Source organism: Bos javanicus, chromosome 17, assembly GCF_032452875.1.
Source record: "Bos javanicus breed banteng chromosome 17, ARS-OSU_banteng_1.0, whole genome shotgun sequence".
Lineage (NCBI taxonomy): Eukaryota > Metazoa > Chordata > Mammalia > Artiodactyla > Bovidae > Bos > Bos javanicus.
In genome coordinates this window covers 52,323,440-52,341,184 of record NC_083884.1, presented here as the reverse complement: position 1 = coordinate 52,341,184, position 17,745 = coordinate 52,323,440, and the positions used below count along the sequence as shown (strand labels likewise).

At 44.5% G+C, this 17,745-nt stretch overlaps 2 protein-coding genes across 11 annotated transcripts in view; one reads left to right on the top strand and one right to left on the bottom strand.

Moving 5' to 3' along the window:
- The window catches only part of CCDC92 (coiled-coil domain containing 92), a 36,418-nt gene extending 35,801 nt beyond the window's left edge, over positions 1-617 (bottom strand). Inside the window, exon 1 of one of the 2 annotated variants that reach the window (XM_061384574.1) lies at positions 488-617. The gene's annotated coding sequence lies outside the window, so the exon portion shown is untranslated. Of the gene's footprint in view, positions 1-137; positions 298-487 lie in introns of those variants that run through there. The other variant, XM_061384573.1, reaches the window with a different exon arrangement.
- The window catches only part of ZNF664 (zinc finger protein 664), a 153,119-nt gene continuing 135,730 nt past the window's right edge, over positions 357-17,745 (top strand). The window contains exons 1-5 of one of the 9 annotated variants that reach the window (XM_061384579.1): positions 853-1,014; positions 1,614-1,750; positions 3,269-3,412; positions 5,835-6,009; positions 16,989-17,076. Coding sequence is in view for 3 of the 9 variants with exons in the window: in XM_061384584.1 (XP_061240568.1) it covers positions 1,118-1,516; positions 1,614-1,750; positions 16,989-17,076 (624 nt within the window). In the remaining 6 variants the exon portion in view is untranslated. The other 8 variants (XM_061384580.1, XM_061384578.1, XM_061384577.1 and 5 more) reach the window with 8 other exon arrangements.

Here is a 17,745-nt window from a genome sequence, read left to right as displayed (position 1 = left end):
GAGGGCTTGAAAAATTATCTAAATGAGTTCCCGCTGCGACAGGTGCCGCCGCCCCCCGCCGGCACCCGCAGAGCCTCCCTGCAGGTACCGCCAGGTGAGTGGGGCTGGACTCGATCACACCTCGGGCCCCGCCTCACCTGCGGGCGCAGCCGTCGCGGTCCTTCAGGCGGCTCCCCCCCTCGGCGCGATCCTTGGGGCGGGAGGCTGCGGGGGCCGGCGGCCCATGGGCGGGGCGGCGGGCGGGGCTGGCTCCTGGCTCCGGCCCTGCCCTGGCCGGGCCGCCGAGGGAGGTCAGTGGGCACCGCCCGCCGAGCGCATCTCGCCGGCTCCCACCCGAGCGCTCGCCGCGGTGCACGCTGGGAGCGGGGGGCCGGGGCGGCGAGAAGGCCTGGCCGCGCTGACCCGGCTGGCGGCCGAGGCGCCGGCGCGGCGGCGGCGGTGGGTCTGTGTTTGCGGGGAGGGGCGGAGGAGGCCGATCGATACTCACTTCGCGGGGACAGGGTGACGCCCCGCCCCCACTCTCCCGCAGCTGTGCGGGGCTGGGGAACCGACCAAGGGGAAGGGAGGGTCTGGCCGGTGGGACGCAGGCGCACAGCTCAGGTGCGGCCGCACTGCGGTTGCCCAGGGTAACGCGGGCCCGGGTGGGGGGGGGAGGAGGAGGAGCGAGGCGGGCAAGCGGGAGCGCGCGCGCTGGGCGGTGAAGGTTGGGGGGGTACCCGTGACAGGCCTGACACTGGGGAGGGGGGAGGGCGCGCGCGGGCTGCCGACGGGGGCGGGCGCAGAGCCGGGGTGGGGGGGAAGGGGCGAGGGCCGGGCGGCGCGCATGCGTGCGGCCCCCGCTCCCCCGGGGCTCGCCGGCCTCGTGCGTGCGCACGCGCGCTGTCCCCCGGAGGCGTCTGGGTGTGCGGAGCGCGCGCGCGCGGCTCGGAGGCGCACCTGTGAGGTGTCCCTTGAGGAGAGGGAGGGTGGGTGCGCGGAGTCCGCGGCCTGGGGCGCTTCAACCCCTCACTTGGAGTGAGTTCTGGGGTGGCCAGGCTGTACTGTCTTTATTTCTTTTCGGGATCAAGGTGGGGGCGAGCGGGGGTGGCCAGGGAGCGGGTACTGGGTCGGAAGGAGAATGAGTGGATTAAAGAAAAGAAAAACAACCCATCACTTAGGATGGGCCTGGAGCCGGGGTGAGCGCCCGGGCATCGGGTGGGAAAGGTCAGAGTGGCTCCGCGCAGCCTGGCGGCCCGGCGGCCACCCGGGCCGGCCCGGGGGAGGGCAGCCTGACTTTGGGCCTCGGCGAGCCGGCGTGGGCCCGCAGTGCCGGGGAGCGGGGGTCACAGATGGCGGCCAGGGCGCGCGGCGGCGGAGGGGCAGCGACCGGGGCGAGGCCGGGCGGAGGCCCCAAGGGAGCCAGACTCCCGAGCCGGGCTCCATTGTTGTTGGAGCCGAGGGAAGGGGGAGCAAAACAGCTTTAGAAACCCGTGAAGCCGCGCCTTGGAGCCTTTCCAGGCGGGTCCCCGGAGAAGCGGTAATGGCCGCGCCGTGGGATCAAGGGAGCCGGGCTGTGCCGCGGAGAAGCCTGACTGCATGGTGTGATGTTGTGTGTGTGTTTTTTTTTTTTTAAGAGCGCCTCGCGTCCCAGCAGAGCCAGCGGAGCATCCTACTCAGGTGATGAGGAACCCTCCGGGCACCCAGTGCAGATCGCTGCTGCCGCTGGACGCCTCCATTGTTTGACCATAACAAGGGCCGGATTCTCACCCAGGTAAACTGGATGGCAGCGCGGTCGAGCTCCCTCTAACCTCCCACATCCAAAGGAATCCTCTTCTCCTCTTTCAGGACTTTACTCCAGTTTTCTTCCTGGGCCCTGCTTCTGATTAACTCAGTATATCCACTTTCCAGGCATTTCCCTCTCTGGCTTAATCTTCCCGCATCTCTCTGCCCAGTCACCTCTCATTTCCCTCAAAACTCAGCTCCTTTGTGAAACCTTCCTTGCCCAACTCTAACAACTAAATCTCTCCCGGAGGAGCCTGTTCCGGACTCTCCTAGTTGATAGTTTATTGGTTGTCTTATTGCAACAAAGGAGACTAGATATTAAAAAAAAAAAAATTCTAAGCTATTGCCTTTTTTTTTTTAAAGAAAAGTTTTGTGATGTTTATTGTTTTAAGAGAATCGAACTGTTTTTGTTGCTATATATGTATTTTTTTTTTAAGCGGGGGTTCCTCCTTCTTTTATAGATGCACAGTTTTTTAGACCCAGAAAAATGGCCTTGTTCACCCCACAGATTGGTTTAAATCTTAAGAATTACTTTTAAATCAGCAAAGTAAAGCCTTTTCTTTGTAAAAACTAAAACATCACAGAGATGGCTAATGTCTTTGACTACAAGACCTCTGTTCCCAGAGATAACAACTGTGTATAACCTTCTAGATCTTTAAAAATGTTTTTACGCCAGTGTATACTTGTATTATCTTCGACTGTTTTAACAAGTATGAGTGCACTCTAGCTTTCCGTTTTTAGCATAGGATGCATTCAATCATTTTGCAGAACTGCTGCATCATGTTCCATAGTTTGAGGACACCATAGTTTATTTAGCCATTTCCTGAACTGATGGCAATTTATGATTTAACTTTACATTTAAAATAGTTTTTTTTGTTGTTCTCTACTGAAGTGTTAGTGAAGGGAGCACAAATCTACACTTACACTACAGAAACTGTTTATGATGGACGTTCTCTTTGGTTCAGAAATTTACATGTGGTACATTTCTTGTAATTGTGACCCTGTTTTAATTGTGACGCCTGTTTTAAAGTCCTGTGACCTTGAGGAAGACATTTAATCACTCTAAGCCTGAGTTTTCTTTTCTATATGTAGTGATAATATCTGCTCTATTTATTCTACCAAGTTCAGTGATATCATGTGTGTGAAAGTCTTTGTAGAGTATAAAGTAGTATATAATGTTGATTTTCTGATCTGAAGGGATTTTTAAATTTGCACTACAATTTTTATTTCTTTGGCCAGATATGTATATTATAAAATACTACAGATAGCCAACTTTGAATGCTGTTTAGTTTCTGATTTTGTCATATTTTTATCAAGTACTCTTTAGACTTCTGAAAGAGTATTTCACAAAGCGTATTTTTCATAGTGCTTTACATGCTTTGAAAAATAAGGCATAAAAATTAGTTGATTGTGAATAAAGCATCAGCAAATTGAACACTACATAAAACACTCGTAATATATAAACAGAACTTCCTAGTGATGTAAATTTGTTTGTGTTTTTCTGTAGCAGTAACAGATTCAGGTTTTTATGTCCTTTGAGTAGAATGGATTCTTACTGAATTTGCCAGCAGTACCAGAGTTTTAACAGTTTACATACATATTCAGTAATGTGATGGCTATCATATTAAGATGTAAAAGGCACAATTAAGAGGTATGTAGGTATTTTTTTTCTTTTATTCAAATGTATACGAATGTTTCTAGCATGGCCACCAAAATCAGCTTGCCTCTGTTCTGTTCTAGTTTACGTTATGTGGGCAGAAGGGATCAGAAATTAAACAATCACGCAGCTGCTCATATAATCACAAACCGGTGTCTGCTATGAAAGTGAGTTAGCACTGGCGATGAGAAAGTATTAAAAAGGGGACCAAATTTTAGATTTCAGAGAGAGGACTCAGGAAAGACTTTTTTGCAAAAATAAGCTTTGAGCTGAGATCTGAAGGGTGAGTAGGCGTCAGTGTAGAATGAGATGGGGGATAATTTTCCAGGCAGGGGAACGGCATGTGGGAAGGCCCAGAATGGGGAAAGCTTTGCCCTTTCCGGGAACTGAAAGAATGACTTGTGGATACATTATGGTGGGTGAGGGGCAAGTGTGGCTAGGCAGGGGACCAAATCATGTTGGGTCTTGTAGGGCAGGTTAAGGATGTTTTATTTTATCCCGAGTAAAATGGGAAACCATTACAAGGGTTGGGTTTTAAACAGGGGAATGACTTAATCAGATTTGCATTTTTAAACAGCCACTCCAGCTGCTGCTACCTGCAGAATGTGGGAGTGGGGAGTGAAAGTGGGGAAGACCAGGTAGGTGATTGTCAGAGGTCTGTCAAGAGAGATGGTCTTTCCCTTCTAGTTCACATTGACTTCAAACTACCAGCTATACTAAGGTCAAAATAGGTATTTGTCTGTAAAAATAAATAATTTTTTATTTTCAAAAAGTAGGCATAAAGATGCACTTTTTTATGCAAAACACATATGTTAAACTAATTATTCATACTATGCTTAACAGAATAGGATCAGAGAGAGTAAAAATTTGGGATATTTAACATATTTTTGGTAAGTTTTGTCAAAGCAGGAATACATGAAATAAGAGTGAGGTGAGGTTCTAAAAATGAAAAGAAGGGAAATATTGTAAATGCTATTTGCCAGAAAAAAAAGAATAACAGAAAAAAAATACTAGACAAAAAATTGAGAAAGCAACTGGGCACACAGTGAGTATATAATATTTATAGCTTTCTGAATACTAATAATAACTTTTTCAGAAACTAATATGGAAAAACAAAAAAGCAGGCTCTGATCACAATGCAACAAAAACCATGAAACAGGTAAACACAGCTTCATCAAGACAAGTGCGACTGACCTGCCTGGAAGAGACCAAACAATACCCTGAAAGATAAGAAAGAATGTCTTAAACTGAAGGATAGGCCATATCCCTGGTTGTGATGTTTAAATGCTATAGAGATCCCCCTTTTCAGGTGAACTGGACAGAATAGTGAGTAATGAGCTAGAACAAGGTCTATCTAATTGTTTAAACATACTGTAGAGCCAGTTGTGTTTAAACAGTGTCACACTAGCTTCAGAGTATCTGGACAGGTCACTGGAACCTATTCAGCACCCCAAAGATGAAAGTGTATGGAAGTGTAATAAATGACAAACCATCACAAATGCCCTCCAAATCAGAGAAGATATGGAAGTAAATATTAAACATCTGGGCTGGACTTTGCTGATGGCCCAGTGGTTAAGACTTTATCTTCTAATGTAGGAGGTATGGGTTTGATCCCTGGTCAAGGATCCCACATGCCTCAGGGCCAAAAACATAAAACAGAAGCAATACTGTAACAAATTCAATGAAGACTTTTAAAATAATGCCCACATTAAAATAAACCTTTAAAAAAATAGGTGAACATCTGGAAAAAGGAGTTCTGCACGCTGAGGTGAACAGAGAACAGGTGTAGCAATCAGACAGACTTGAACTGGAATTTAAGGAAAATGATACCACCGTACAGGTGTTGAGAGAGAAAGAGGTACAGGTCCTGGCACCCACAAGACATTCAAATCTGTTATTAGTTAAAATCTGTATTGGATTACATAAACATTTAAAATATCTTTAAGAAGAAAGGAAAAACGAAATCCTAGGATCAAAAGCCAAACCACAAAGTAGAAAAATAGTAGTGACAAATCTAAGTGTAGAGTTAATATGTTCAACATGTAAAGAACTCACACAAATCAATGAGAAAATGAAAATCCACACACATGGTTGCAGGATGTGGCTCAATAGTTTAATGGATATAGATACAATTTGTTTGACATTTAGAAAGATGTGTAATCTCACTAATAAGTAATTTGTAATTATTCCTGTAGAAAAGTAAGACTGTATTCTCAATAGCAACAAAACCAGAAGACATTTAAGAGTAACACATAAACATACAAAAGCTCTATGAAAAAATTAGAAACCTTTACCTGAAGAGTTTAAAAGCTACCCCAAATAAGTGGGCAGACATTACATGCTTTGGAAAGAGACGGCATCTTTGTAAAGCTTGCAGTACTCAACAAATTAAACTGTTACTTCAATGTAATTCCAGCTGAAATCCCAGTGAGACTTACTTTTGGACACTTGATAAATTGCTTCTAAAATTTGTCCAGAGGACTAAATGTCGAGGCTCGAGTGGCCAAGAAATTTTTCAAGTGGAAAATACTGATGAAGGATTTGCTGTGCCAGATATCAAAACATACTGTAATGGTACAGTTATGTAAATGGTGAGTACAAGAATAGAGAGGTTGGTACATGGAACAAAGTAGAGTCCAGTAACCCATTTACATAGAGAGGAATTTATTATTTAATAAAGTTGGTATTTTGAGTTGGATACATTGGATATAATCTTGGATACATTGTAGAGGGATAAATGACTATTTGGAAAGAAATATTCTACTTCCCCTTATTCAAAATGACTTATTTGAATTAAAGAATGAGCTTAAAGACAAAAACACCTGTAAAAGTATAGGAAGAAAATATAAGAGAATTTATTATGTTGGAAAATAAGTTTCTAGAGTAAGCAGTTTATTAATAGGTAAGACTAAGGCCCCAAATCTAAAGAAGAGACTGATAAGTTTGAATATCATCAAAGCTGATATTTCTGTGTGATGTAAAAACATTATAAGTTGACAGACTTGGGGTAAAGTTCTGGTAACATACACAAACAAATAATAAAAAGCCACTTCCCTGGTGGCTCAGACGGTAAAGTGTCTGCCTACAATGCGGGAGACCTGGGTTCGATCCCTGGGTCAGGAAGATCTCCTGGAGAAGGAAATAGCAACCCACTCCAGTATCTTGCCTGGAAAATCCCAGGTCAGAGACAGAGGAGCCTGGTAGGCTTCAGTCCTTGGGGTCGCAAAGAGTCAGACATGACTGAGCGACTTCACAAACAAAGGATAATAGAATTGACATAGTTAAGAAAGGAATGGAGGATGTGAATAGTTCTCATTTAATAGTTCTCATAGAGAAATGAAAGTGTCAAAGCGATGACAGGAAATTCAGCCTCACTGGTGGTTAGGGAAATGGAAATTAAAACGGTGAGATTTTGTAGAGGAGGGAATGGCTCTCAGGCAAATTAAAATGCTCTCCAAGTATGTAGAGGAAAAGCTACCTGATACGGTCTTTTTTGTTGTTCAGCTGGTAAATTTTGTCTGACTCTTTGTGACCCCGTGGACTACAGCACGCCAGGCTTCCCTGTCCTTCACCATCTCCCAGAGTTTGCTCAAGCTCATGTCTACTGAGTCAGTGATGCCATCCAACCATCTCATCCTCTGTCGCCCCCTTCTCCTTCCCTCAATCTTTCCCAGCATCAGGGTCTTTTCCAATGAGTTGGCTCTTCGCATCAGGTGGCCCAAAGTATTAGAGCTTCAGCATCAGTCCTTCCAGTGAATATTCAGGGTTGCTTTCCTTTAGAATTGACTGAAATTAGTTTGCCCTTTCCCGATGACAATTTGGTTAAACCTATCAAAATTTTAAAAACACCCATATGCTTTCATCCAGCAGATACACTTAAGGGAATTGGGGATATTCTAATAAGAGAATACAGGTTAAAGTTAGTATGAATGAAGTCTGTCACAGTATCACTTATAAAGAGGAAAAGCTGAAGATGAATGCAGAAAAAGTTTGTTGCCTCCACACTATGGAATGTTAGGTAGCTTTTAAAAAGAAAGGCAGATTTGTATGTATTGACATAGCCTGGATGGATATCTAGAATATATTTTTGAGCAAGTTTAGTTCCATTTTTTGTAAGATAGAAAACAGTAATAATGTGTGTGGTTGTGTGTGTGTGTTCTGAATGAAAATAGAGATCTAGAAAAATATGTGGAAAATATATTGTGATTACTTCTTCTGAGGGGAGGAGAATAGGGGAGATTGAATTTTTATTTCTGGGATTGATTTTATATTTATTTTACATGCTTTTGGATTGTTGTAGGTTTTAAACAGTATTTACTTCTGTAATGAAGATATTACAATTTCTCAGTTAACAAAGGCCCAAATTTAGACAGAAAGTTTTAAGACCTAGTACCTGGGTGTAGCAAAAATGTCACACACTTATGTTACATTGGCTATATGTATCAAGGACCTTAAAAGTTATCATATTCATTGATGTAGCAACCACCTAGAAACCATCAAAGGAATATTTTTAAGTACAGAGAGGCTTTATGTATAAAAGATACATATTATAGAATTATTTTTAAGGGTGCATTTGCAGGCTGGTTAAGTTATCAACTGGGTAATACATTATTGGCTATTAAAATATTTATGAAGAAAACATATTAAAGTGCTTACGACAGTGTTAAGTGAAGAAAATCAGGGTACAAAATTGCATATGTTATGTGGTTAAAACTTTTATTAAACAGAAGTCCCAAAAGCCCTCCACAAAAACCTCTGATGGTAAAATGTCTGGAGGAAATTAAATGAAAATCTTAAAAATTGTGGACTTGGGGTAGTAGGATGTTGGAACACTTAAGTTTTTTACTTTTTTATTTTCCAGGATTATATGTCATTGAATCTATAATTTGTTATTTCATTTATAATGGAGCATTTACTTTTTAAAAGTGCATCATATCTAGGACATTTGTTAGCTGCATAGTTAATAGATGTGTACACTTTAAAAAATACTTCTGTCATATATTAAAGTATCCTCTAAAGTGAATGTTTTCTGAGTGATATATTTGTTGCTCTCAGCTTTTGGAGGGAAGTTTTCTTCTTAGCAATATGCAGAATACAAGTAGTTCTCATTTCTCATAACTGTAGAATAAACGCAGAAACTTAAATGTGGGCCCTGGGATTTCCTAGTTTGACTCTTGTTAACTCTTTGTGTTTCTAACACACACATCGGGTTGTAAAGCACGCTGCCTTTTACCGACTCAGGGTGAGTAGGACTTGGCCACGGGACCAGGGGCAGAAGCATGGGGAGCCTGATTATTATTCAGGGCCTGCAAGTGACTCAGCAGAGTGGAGCTCAAGGTATCTTGGGCCATACGGTGTGGGAGGACTGACGGGGTTATGCCAAGGGTAGGTAGATTTGCTCCCTTGCCAAGTGTTCATGGACCTGCAGGATTCTGTGGATGTGGCGTAGCGTGGGGCTTAGTGGAGGACAAAGCCAAAGAAGTGTGATAGTGGAGATGAGGTTGAGGACTTGGAAGGGCTCTGGGAGCACAAAAGAAGGGGTCATGCAGAATCCAGAGGTGAGGGTAAGCTTTCTAGAGGCAGTGATGTCTGGTGGTGAGACCGAAGGTAAATGGAGGGAATAGCAAGTGTGATGGGTCAGAGGTAAAAGGACCATGGTCGGGGGACGGGGGTAGTGGTTGAGGCCTAGGAGCAGACTAGATCTGGGGAGCCTGAAGAAGTTTGGTTTGGTTGGAACTAGAATTGGAGTGAGCAATGGTGAGAGATGAACCAGGAGAAGTAAATAGTAGCTCACACTGATCAGAGTTTAAAAGCCATATGAATAAATTTGAAAACTACACTGAGAATTAATGGAACCCATTGAAAAGCTTTAAGCAGGATAATGAACATCCCATTTTGCATTTTAGAAAGATTACATGACAGTGGATAATGGATTAGAGGAAGTCAGGCATGGAGGCTTTGTAGTGTCCTGGGGGAAGACGGTGGCCTGAATGACAGCTGAGTGTAGGTTAGGTGGGTGGATAAATTCAGGAGCAACTGGGAAGATAGACTTTGTGAGCAGGAGGAGGGTTGATGGTAACCAGGTTCTGGCTTAGGCCATTGAGTGACCAGTGGACCGATTTACTACAACTGAGAACAGAGTTGGCTTTGGTGAGGAGATGACAGACTGAGTTTTGGATGTGCGTACAGAACAGGGCTGTAGAGAAGCTACATGTCACTTGTAGGTTCTTCCTGAGAGAATTTGCAAAGATTGGTTTTATGCTGCAAATACATACTTTGCTCTATGAATGAGTGCTCTGTATAAATCCATTATTAAAAACTGTTTCTGTGGTAACTATTTTTTGGAATATAGTTACACATCTATATATTGTTTAAGTTTGGGGAGTATCTGTCTAACTTAGACTGGACTGTTGATGTCTTCCATATGGAGTTATTGGAGTTATTTAAGACTGCATGACCCTGACTTTGAATAATACTGTGATTGCCTTTTGCTCTAGACTCTCTCTGAGCAGGTGATGGTGCTGTAGTCAGTTATCTTGTTGAGAGTTATGGCTGAATAATTGGAGTGATTTCTACTGATGTTTCCATACTGGTCCGTTCCACACAGAGGTAGGCCAGGACACAGAGTGGTGCCAAGTCTGTATCCATCTGCAAGTGCTCACCTGGCCACTGGAAGTTGTGCTAGTCCATGTAGACTGGCGGGACAAAATATCACAGACCAGGTGGCTCCAGCAGCAATTTACTTCTCATGGTTCTGGAGGCTGGGAAATCCAAGATCAAGGAGCTGGTAGATTTAGTGTTTGATGAGGTCCTGCCTGGTAGCTCAGCTGGTAAAGAATCTGCCTGCAATCCAGGAGACCCTGGTTCAATCCCTTGGTTGGGAAGATCTGCTGGAGAAGGGATAGGCTACCCACTCCAGTATTCTTGGGCTTCCCTGGTGGCTCAGCTGGTAAAGAACCTGCCTGCAATGTGAGAGACTTGGGTTCAATCTCTGGGTTGGGAAGATTCCCTGGAGAAGGGAAAGGCTACCCACTCCAGTATTCTTGGGCTTCCCTGGTGGCTCAGCTGGTAAAGAATCTGCCTGCAGTGTGGGAGACCTGGGTTCAATCTCTGGGTTGGGAAGATCCCCTGGAGAAGGGAAAGGCTACCCACTCCAGTATTCTGGGCTGGAGAATTCCATGGACCATATAGTCCATGGGGTTGCAAAGAGCTGGACATGACTGAGTGACTTTCATATATATTTTGTGAGGTTCTGCCTCCTGGTTCATAGATGCCATCTTTTTGACGTGTCCTCACATGGCAGAGGGGCGAGGGAGCTCTTGGGGTCTCTTTTATAAGGACACGCATCCCATCGTGAGGGCTCCACCCTCATGAGCTAGTTACCTTCTAAGCGCCCCACCTCCTAACACCATTGCAGTGGGGTTGAGGTTTCAATATCTGAAGTTTGAGGGGACACAAACATTCAGGCTCGCACAGAAGTATAGCTAGAGGTTGGAGAGTCAGTCACAGTGTCCTCCCCTTACGGCTGGCATAGCAGCTGTGTCTGGGTGACAGTGTGTGGACCAGAGTGAGGTGAGGCTCAGAGCAGAGCTGGGGGGTGGTCCATCTAGGAAGAGGTAGGGGAGACGGGGCCTGTGGAAGAACTCATCAGAGAGGAGGAGGATGTCTTCACCAGAAAGCATTTGGTTAAAAGAAAGAAACATGTTTGAAGTGGCCTAAGTGCAGGGGGATCTCTGAGGAGGCTGCCATGGCACCCCATGCTGTATCTTGGCTGAGGCCTGCTAGCGTCTGGAGCGTCCAGGAGCCGGTGCAGCTCTCTCTGCCTGTGTCTCTCCCGAGTCACTGTCCCTCTCAGTTCACTCTGTAGACCCAGGCTTTCTACCTCCCAGTTCTGAACTCTCAGGGACAAGCATCTGATTGGGTCAGCTCAGCTGACTGGGTTCCTGTTGCAGAGCCCACAGGGGCAGATTCTCCAGGTGGTGAAGGCAGGTAGGGGTCTCGGGGGAGAGCGGTGCCCTGGCAGCTGAGGAGAAAGTTCCCAGAACTGGCAGGGACAGTAGGTTCTAATGGCTCAGAGATGTGATAAAGGGATAAGGAGTCAACCTAGATTTGGCAAATCAAAGTCATTTAGCCTAAGTGTAAAGAATTACCACAGCTAACCTACAGCTATGGTAGATACTTATGCTATGGAAGAGGTTGGAAGAAGGGAAATTTTAAAAAAATGAAATTAACTTTGGAGTTGTATCAGCAGAATTCAAAATTTAATTTGAAAAAGCAGTAATTTCTGTTGCTGACATTAAAGCATTTCTACAGCTTTATTCTAACTCGAGAATATACAGTGTCTCTTGTGTCACCTGATGTAAGAAATTCAATAAAGCTATTCTAGAGCTCATTTATTTTTTATAACCTGCAAGTTGATAAACTAGTCATAGCTTATTTCCACAGCTTATTTTGCATTGCCTTCCACAGTAATGTGCCAAATCTTGTGAGGAAGCTCTTGTTCAGCTAGAGCAATCCTCTGTCCCAAAGGTTATAAATTCTGCCTGTTTAGGTAAATGATAAAACAATTCATAAAAAAAAATCTGAACCCTCTTTCCTCAGAGTAAGCCCCATTATGTCCCTCTGGCTTTCAAAATTATTTTTAGATGTGCATTTCAAACGTGTAGGATTAAGCTTGATAGGATTTAAGAATGTTTCAGTGATTCAAAGTACTGGGGCATCAGCCAGCAAACACAAGTCAGGTTTTTAGTTAACCAGTATTCAGTAACTTATCACTGTATCTCTCTATCATGATAGAATTAGGACCTTGTGATAAGCCCCCAGACTCACAATTAGGATCGGGGATCCTGCAGAAAGCCGGCTGTACCAGTCTTCACAGTGCTTAGTAACTAGTTAGAGGCAGTAATCAACTGTGAAATTCACTGCAGGTTCTAATGCCTTAGCTTAAATATCCATGAAGATTTATGAGCAAGTGTTTGAGTGCCCTCTGGAGGCCTTGCTGCTACTGCTGCTGCTAAGTCGCTTCAGTCGTGTCTGACTCTGTGCGACCCCATAGACGGCAGCCCACGAGGCTCGCCCATCCCTGGGATTCTCCAGGCAAGAACACTGGAGTGCGTTGCCATTTCCTTCTCCAATGCATGAAAGTAAAAAGTGAAAGTGAAGTCGCTGAGTCTTGTCCGACTCTTAGCGACCCCATGGACTGCAGCCCACCAGGCTCCTCCGTCCACGGGATTCTCCAGCAAAAGTATCGGAGTGGGGTGCCATTGCCTTCTCCGTCTGGAGGCCTTATTATGAACAGTTAAAACACAGACTCCTACAAAAGGTTTTCTTTAACAGCTAGAATTAAGAACTAGTGGACTAGATAGATAGTTGAACTGGTCCGGGTATGAGTAGGGAGCAGAGGAGAGCCAGGATGGAACCCACAGGAACACTAGTACTTGGGGAGGGGGAGGAGTCTCCAAGTGGACTGAGGAATACCAGTGGATGGAGTGAGAGTGAAGTCATAGAAGGGAGTGTCCAGCATGAGAAAGAAGGTGCCAAGAGGAACTTCAGCAGTGTAGTGGTGGGTTGAAGAATGAATGGGAAATGAAAGGATAGAAATCAGGAGAATAAGTCTCTAAAGAAGCCTGGATGGGGAAATGGAGAAAATATATAGCAGCTAGAGACGGCTGAACCCACTCCAGTATTCTTGCCTGGAGAATCCCAGGGACGGCGGGGCCTGGTGGGCTGCTGTCTATGGGGTCGCACAGAGTCGGACACGACTGAAGCGACTTAGCAGCAGCAGCAGCAGCAGAGATGGCTAAGTGTTGGTTTTCCTTAAGGTAGAAGGGAGTTTTCGTGGGTTTAAATGCGGAGAGTAGAAAATAAGCAGAGATCAGATGCAGTGGAAGGATGTGTGTGTGTGGGGGCGGGCAGGGGAAGTTGACTTCAAAGTTCCTGGCTTAGAAGAGTTGTTGGGGAAGATGTTGCCTTTTACAGGATCTTGGAAGATGGTGAATTAGTGATTTTCAGTTCACTGTGTGATGATAGGGAAAGATTCCTGCTATGAGAGAATGTGGAATTGTCATTATGGAAATGGTTCTCATTCAAGTCAGGAGGTTGAGCTTAAAAGAAAAAAAAAAAGATGGAGTGAGGACCCTTTAGCAGATACTCATTTAGAAAGAAGGACTAAAAGAAGAGGTGAAGGCCTGAGGAGAGGTGAGAAAGTGCAGGGGACTGGGGATCGAGGAGATGCGTGTAAATTAGAGTCAGAGTAAAAAGTGAACAAGGCTCTTGGGCTCTGAAGGGGAGGGGAACTGTTTGGTTTTGTTTGGCTGGACACCACGCAGGTTTCTGGGATCTTAGTTCCCCAACTAGGGATGGAACCTGGGTCCTCGACAGTGAAAGCACAGAGTCCTAACCACTGGCCCGCCAGGGAGTTCCTAGGGAACAATTTTGCAGAGGAGGCATTGTGTGGGTGGGATGTACCGGGGCAGCGTTGGTGTGTGGGGCAGGACCAGGAGGTGTCGAGTGTGCGGGGAGGTGGGCAGAGACAATGAGGAGGGGGAAGTGGCCACAGCTGGAACAGACGGAGAGCTTGTCTGTGCTCACCCAGTAAGAGCCCAGATAAGCAGACTGCAGAAAGAGAATTACATTTGCCTTTGTGCTTTGCAGGTGTAAGATTTAAATCTTGTGTAACTTCTGTGGTCCCTTATGTTTTTCTCAAAGTGAAAGTGGTAGTTGCTCAGTCATGTCGGATTCTTCGCGCCCCCATGGACTGTAGCCCTCCAGGCTCCTCTGTCCATGGGGTTTTCCAGGCAAGAATACTGGAGTGTGTTGTAGTTTTCTTCTCCAAGGGATCTTCCCAAGTGGGATCAAACCTGGTTCTCCTGCATTGCAGGCAGATTTTTTTTTTTTTTTTAATTGTCTGAGCTACCAGGGAAGCCCAGTGAAAGGGGGAATCTGGCCAAATGGAAGAGAATGTTCAGATCTATTCCTGACATTTGAGAGGACTCTTGTATAAGAAGAGAGTACCTGTGATCAATTTTTGATTTATTATTCTGACAGATGGCCTTTAAATGTACATGATCATTTGCAACCTGAACAACAGTATTTCCCTTCTTTTTGGTAGAACTGATAGGACAGCTACTAGAAGTTGTTTCCTTTTTGTAAAATATTTCATTAAGAAAAAATAATAGACTCCTAACTCAGGAGTGCTAAAATTACAGTCTTTTTAAATTTGGAAAGTGAGGGTTGATTTCTAACTTCAGACTGCTCAGTTTTGAATAGTAAGGCATAATATTTAACATGTAAGCTTCTATAAAGGGTAGGGTGGGTGGGCTCCAGCTTACGCCCAAGCATGTTTGGTTCCCCAGGACTGGTTTGCAGGCCTCTGAAGGCCTCAGCACTTTTGTCTTTGGCAACCTTTAGCATGTCACATGTCAAACAAAAACATGTACCCATGTCCCATGCAAAAGTAGCTTATACAGAACTGAGAGTTAAGCTTCATTTGACTAGTTGTAGGCATTTAACATTTATTAACTTCGATTTTACTACTTTCTTTTCATATTTTACATCCAGTAACTATTTTTTCAGGTCTCAAAACATTTTCATGGGCCATTAAGATGCTCATAAGCTTTGGGGCCTGTACTGAAGGCTCATAGGGAATGAGACACCCCTCTTCTACTGAGATGTTGAGGCACGTCTGGCTGGGGTGGACTTGCCAGAAATCTGTTTGTTGGAGGCACTGTTACCTCCTGGGAAAACTCCATTCTCAAGGGAGCTGAAGTAACTGCTTTAGTTACTGCTCTTTTTTTGTTACAAAGAGCAGAGATCCATTCCATTTTAGGAAACGGGATATGACATTAAGGATGCACTTGGACCAGAAAGCTGTTGTTCTCTAAGGCAGCTCAGAGAAGCAGTCTTTCCCATCGACAGTGGGGTCTCAGGGCTGCTCTCTTCCTCTGTGTCTTTTTCCTCTTGCTGCTGTCTGGCTTATCCCTTTCCCTTAGCCTGTCAGTCTGTTTTCTACTTTACTTAGAGTTTCTACTCCCTCATGACTTTGGTTTGCTGTGATTGCACATGGCCACTCCAGCTCCCTTGTATATCCTAACCTTTCAGCTTCATCTCTCATGGCTCATCACCTGGTTCTCAGTATTGTTTAGATTCCTGAGGGAGAGACTGGGAATGTGACTTTGTTGCAGCTTTTACTGTTATTCCAGGCCACAGCAGAGGTCACTGTCAAGCTCATGGGTCAGGTGTCTGCACCTGCCCTCAGAAGCTGTGGTGATGTGAGATGGAGCAGTCATGTGGTCCATGGCAGCTGAGGCAGTTTCCGTTAGTAGGATTTTCAGGCCAGCAGGCACCATGATCGGCACGTATAGTTCAGCAAGGAAGAAAAAACCTGGCCCCCTGTCAAAACCATTTGAAGTCTCTATCCTTTAAACTATATCCTATTAACAGCCTTCATTCCAAGGCAACGCTTTGTTCCTGTAGAGAAACTGAAATCCCTAAATATATTGACAGCATTTTCATTTTCCCCTTTTCTCCCCATTTTATTCAGTCTCAGATATTGCAGTGTCACTCAGGGCGACCTGTACGATTCCATTTCTCGTGTTAGTGATTTCTGCTGAAATGGCTGTTAGCAGAGTTGGGATAACTTGAGCCTCATGGCATTCACATGTTTCCTTCCTCTCAAAGTTCTGGGGAGCTATATAGACATAGCAACTTAGCACCAGCCCGAGTCTCCAAATGAAGTGTCCCATCTGAATGTCGCCTGGCAGCAGTGATACCTGACTTCCTCAGGATGCCATCAAACTTCCCAAGGAAAAGTGATTTCCCCAAACTTTAAAGTAGGTCTTGGAATCTACACCCAAAGTACTCTTAGCACTTCTAGAATATAGCAGAGGGGGAGGGAGCAGATGGAATAAATAAGATAATGATAATGATAGCTAACCGTGGTTCAGCCCTTAACATTTTCTAGGCCCTATTTTAGATACTTGTCATACATTAACTTATTTAATCCTCAAACTACCTTATAATGGTCCCTTACAAGGTCAGGTGCTTTTTCTTATCTTCTTTAACCCCATTCTTAACCTCTGAGGTGAAAGCTGCACAGCCAGCATGTGGTAAAACCAAGATATGAACCGGCTCAACCCGCCTTCAGTCCCTACTTCTTCAGCACCCTCTCACCTGGAAAATAAGTGAGAAAAACAGTATTGATTCACATACTGATTAAGACTCTTGAAGATTCCAGCCAATCCCAGTCAGTTATTTGGTCTCTAATACGAACCTAGAACTCAGTGTGGGTAAATTCCTAACAAGAGGCTATTGATGATACTAGGATTCCTGTGTCTTGAAGTGAAGTTGTGTAGCCATGCCTGGCTTTTCCTTTATAGAGTTTCTCAGATTTTTTCATCCTCTGTTTGGCCCTGCATGCCTTGCATTTCACATTTTAGAATGAGTCCTGGTTATAAGAGGGTCAGCTGGGACCCGTATTTAGAATACCCAGTTCTTTGAAAAGCTTGGCGATCCTCAGTCATCCCTGATACACGCCTTTTCCTTTTCTCTCTGCATGTCTCTGACCCTGCAGGATCCTGAGGCTCTTGTTGCCCTTCAGCCACTGTGGGCCCTGCCTCTTCCTCTGGAATGTCTTGGGGGTTTTGACTTCTGTCACTGTGGTAAGTGTTCCCCTTTTTTCACCATTTCTGTAGATGGAGAATCACCCTCAACTATTTCTAAAGACAATCCAAAATGTCTTTGGAGTTCTTTCTAAGCATGTTCCCTTTAGGGCTCAATGAGGAAGCAACTTTCCCTGACTCATGGTTTTTCTTACACTCTTGCCTGGATCTGGCTTTGACTTCTGTAGACCTTAAGCAGCCTTGCTTAACTCTGAAGTCAGCAGAAGCATCCTTGTCCCATCTGGGGTTCCTTTTTGTACCTCTGGACTCTAATTTTCTCAATTTCATGTGAGCCATTAGTTATTAAAGCTTTCCTTTGCCTGCTCCACTTACCTCTGCTGTCCCGAAGGCCTCTGGATCAGAAACCTGGTTTCTGGGCTGATGGTCTCCTGGTTATCTTTCCCATTGTCCCTGTCTTCATTGAGATGCCACAACGTGCTTTTGAGCTGAGTTTGTTACTCTGTGTGTTTCTGGTGTTTTCTTGTTGAAGCTGAACATCAGCTTTCTTATTAAATATGAGTTCCTGAAAGTCTTCTTACCTTGGGCAGGATGTTACATTAGTCTCTGTGCACACATAATTCTGAGAGCATCACATTTCCAGCATAAGCAGTTTTTCCTTCATTTTCTTTTGAACCTGTGGATTTGTGATCATTTTTAAATAATTTTTTT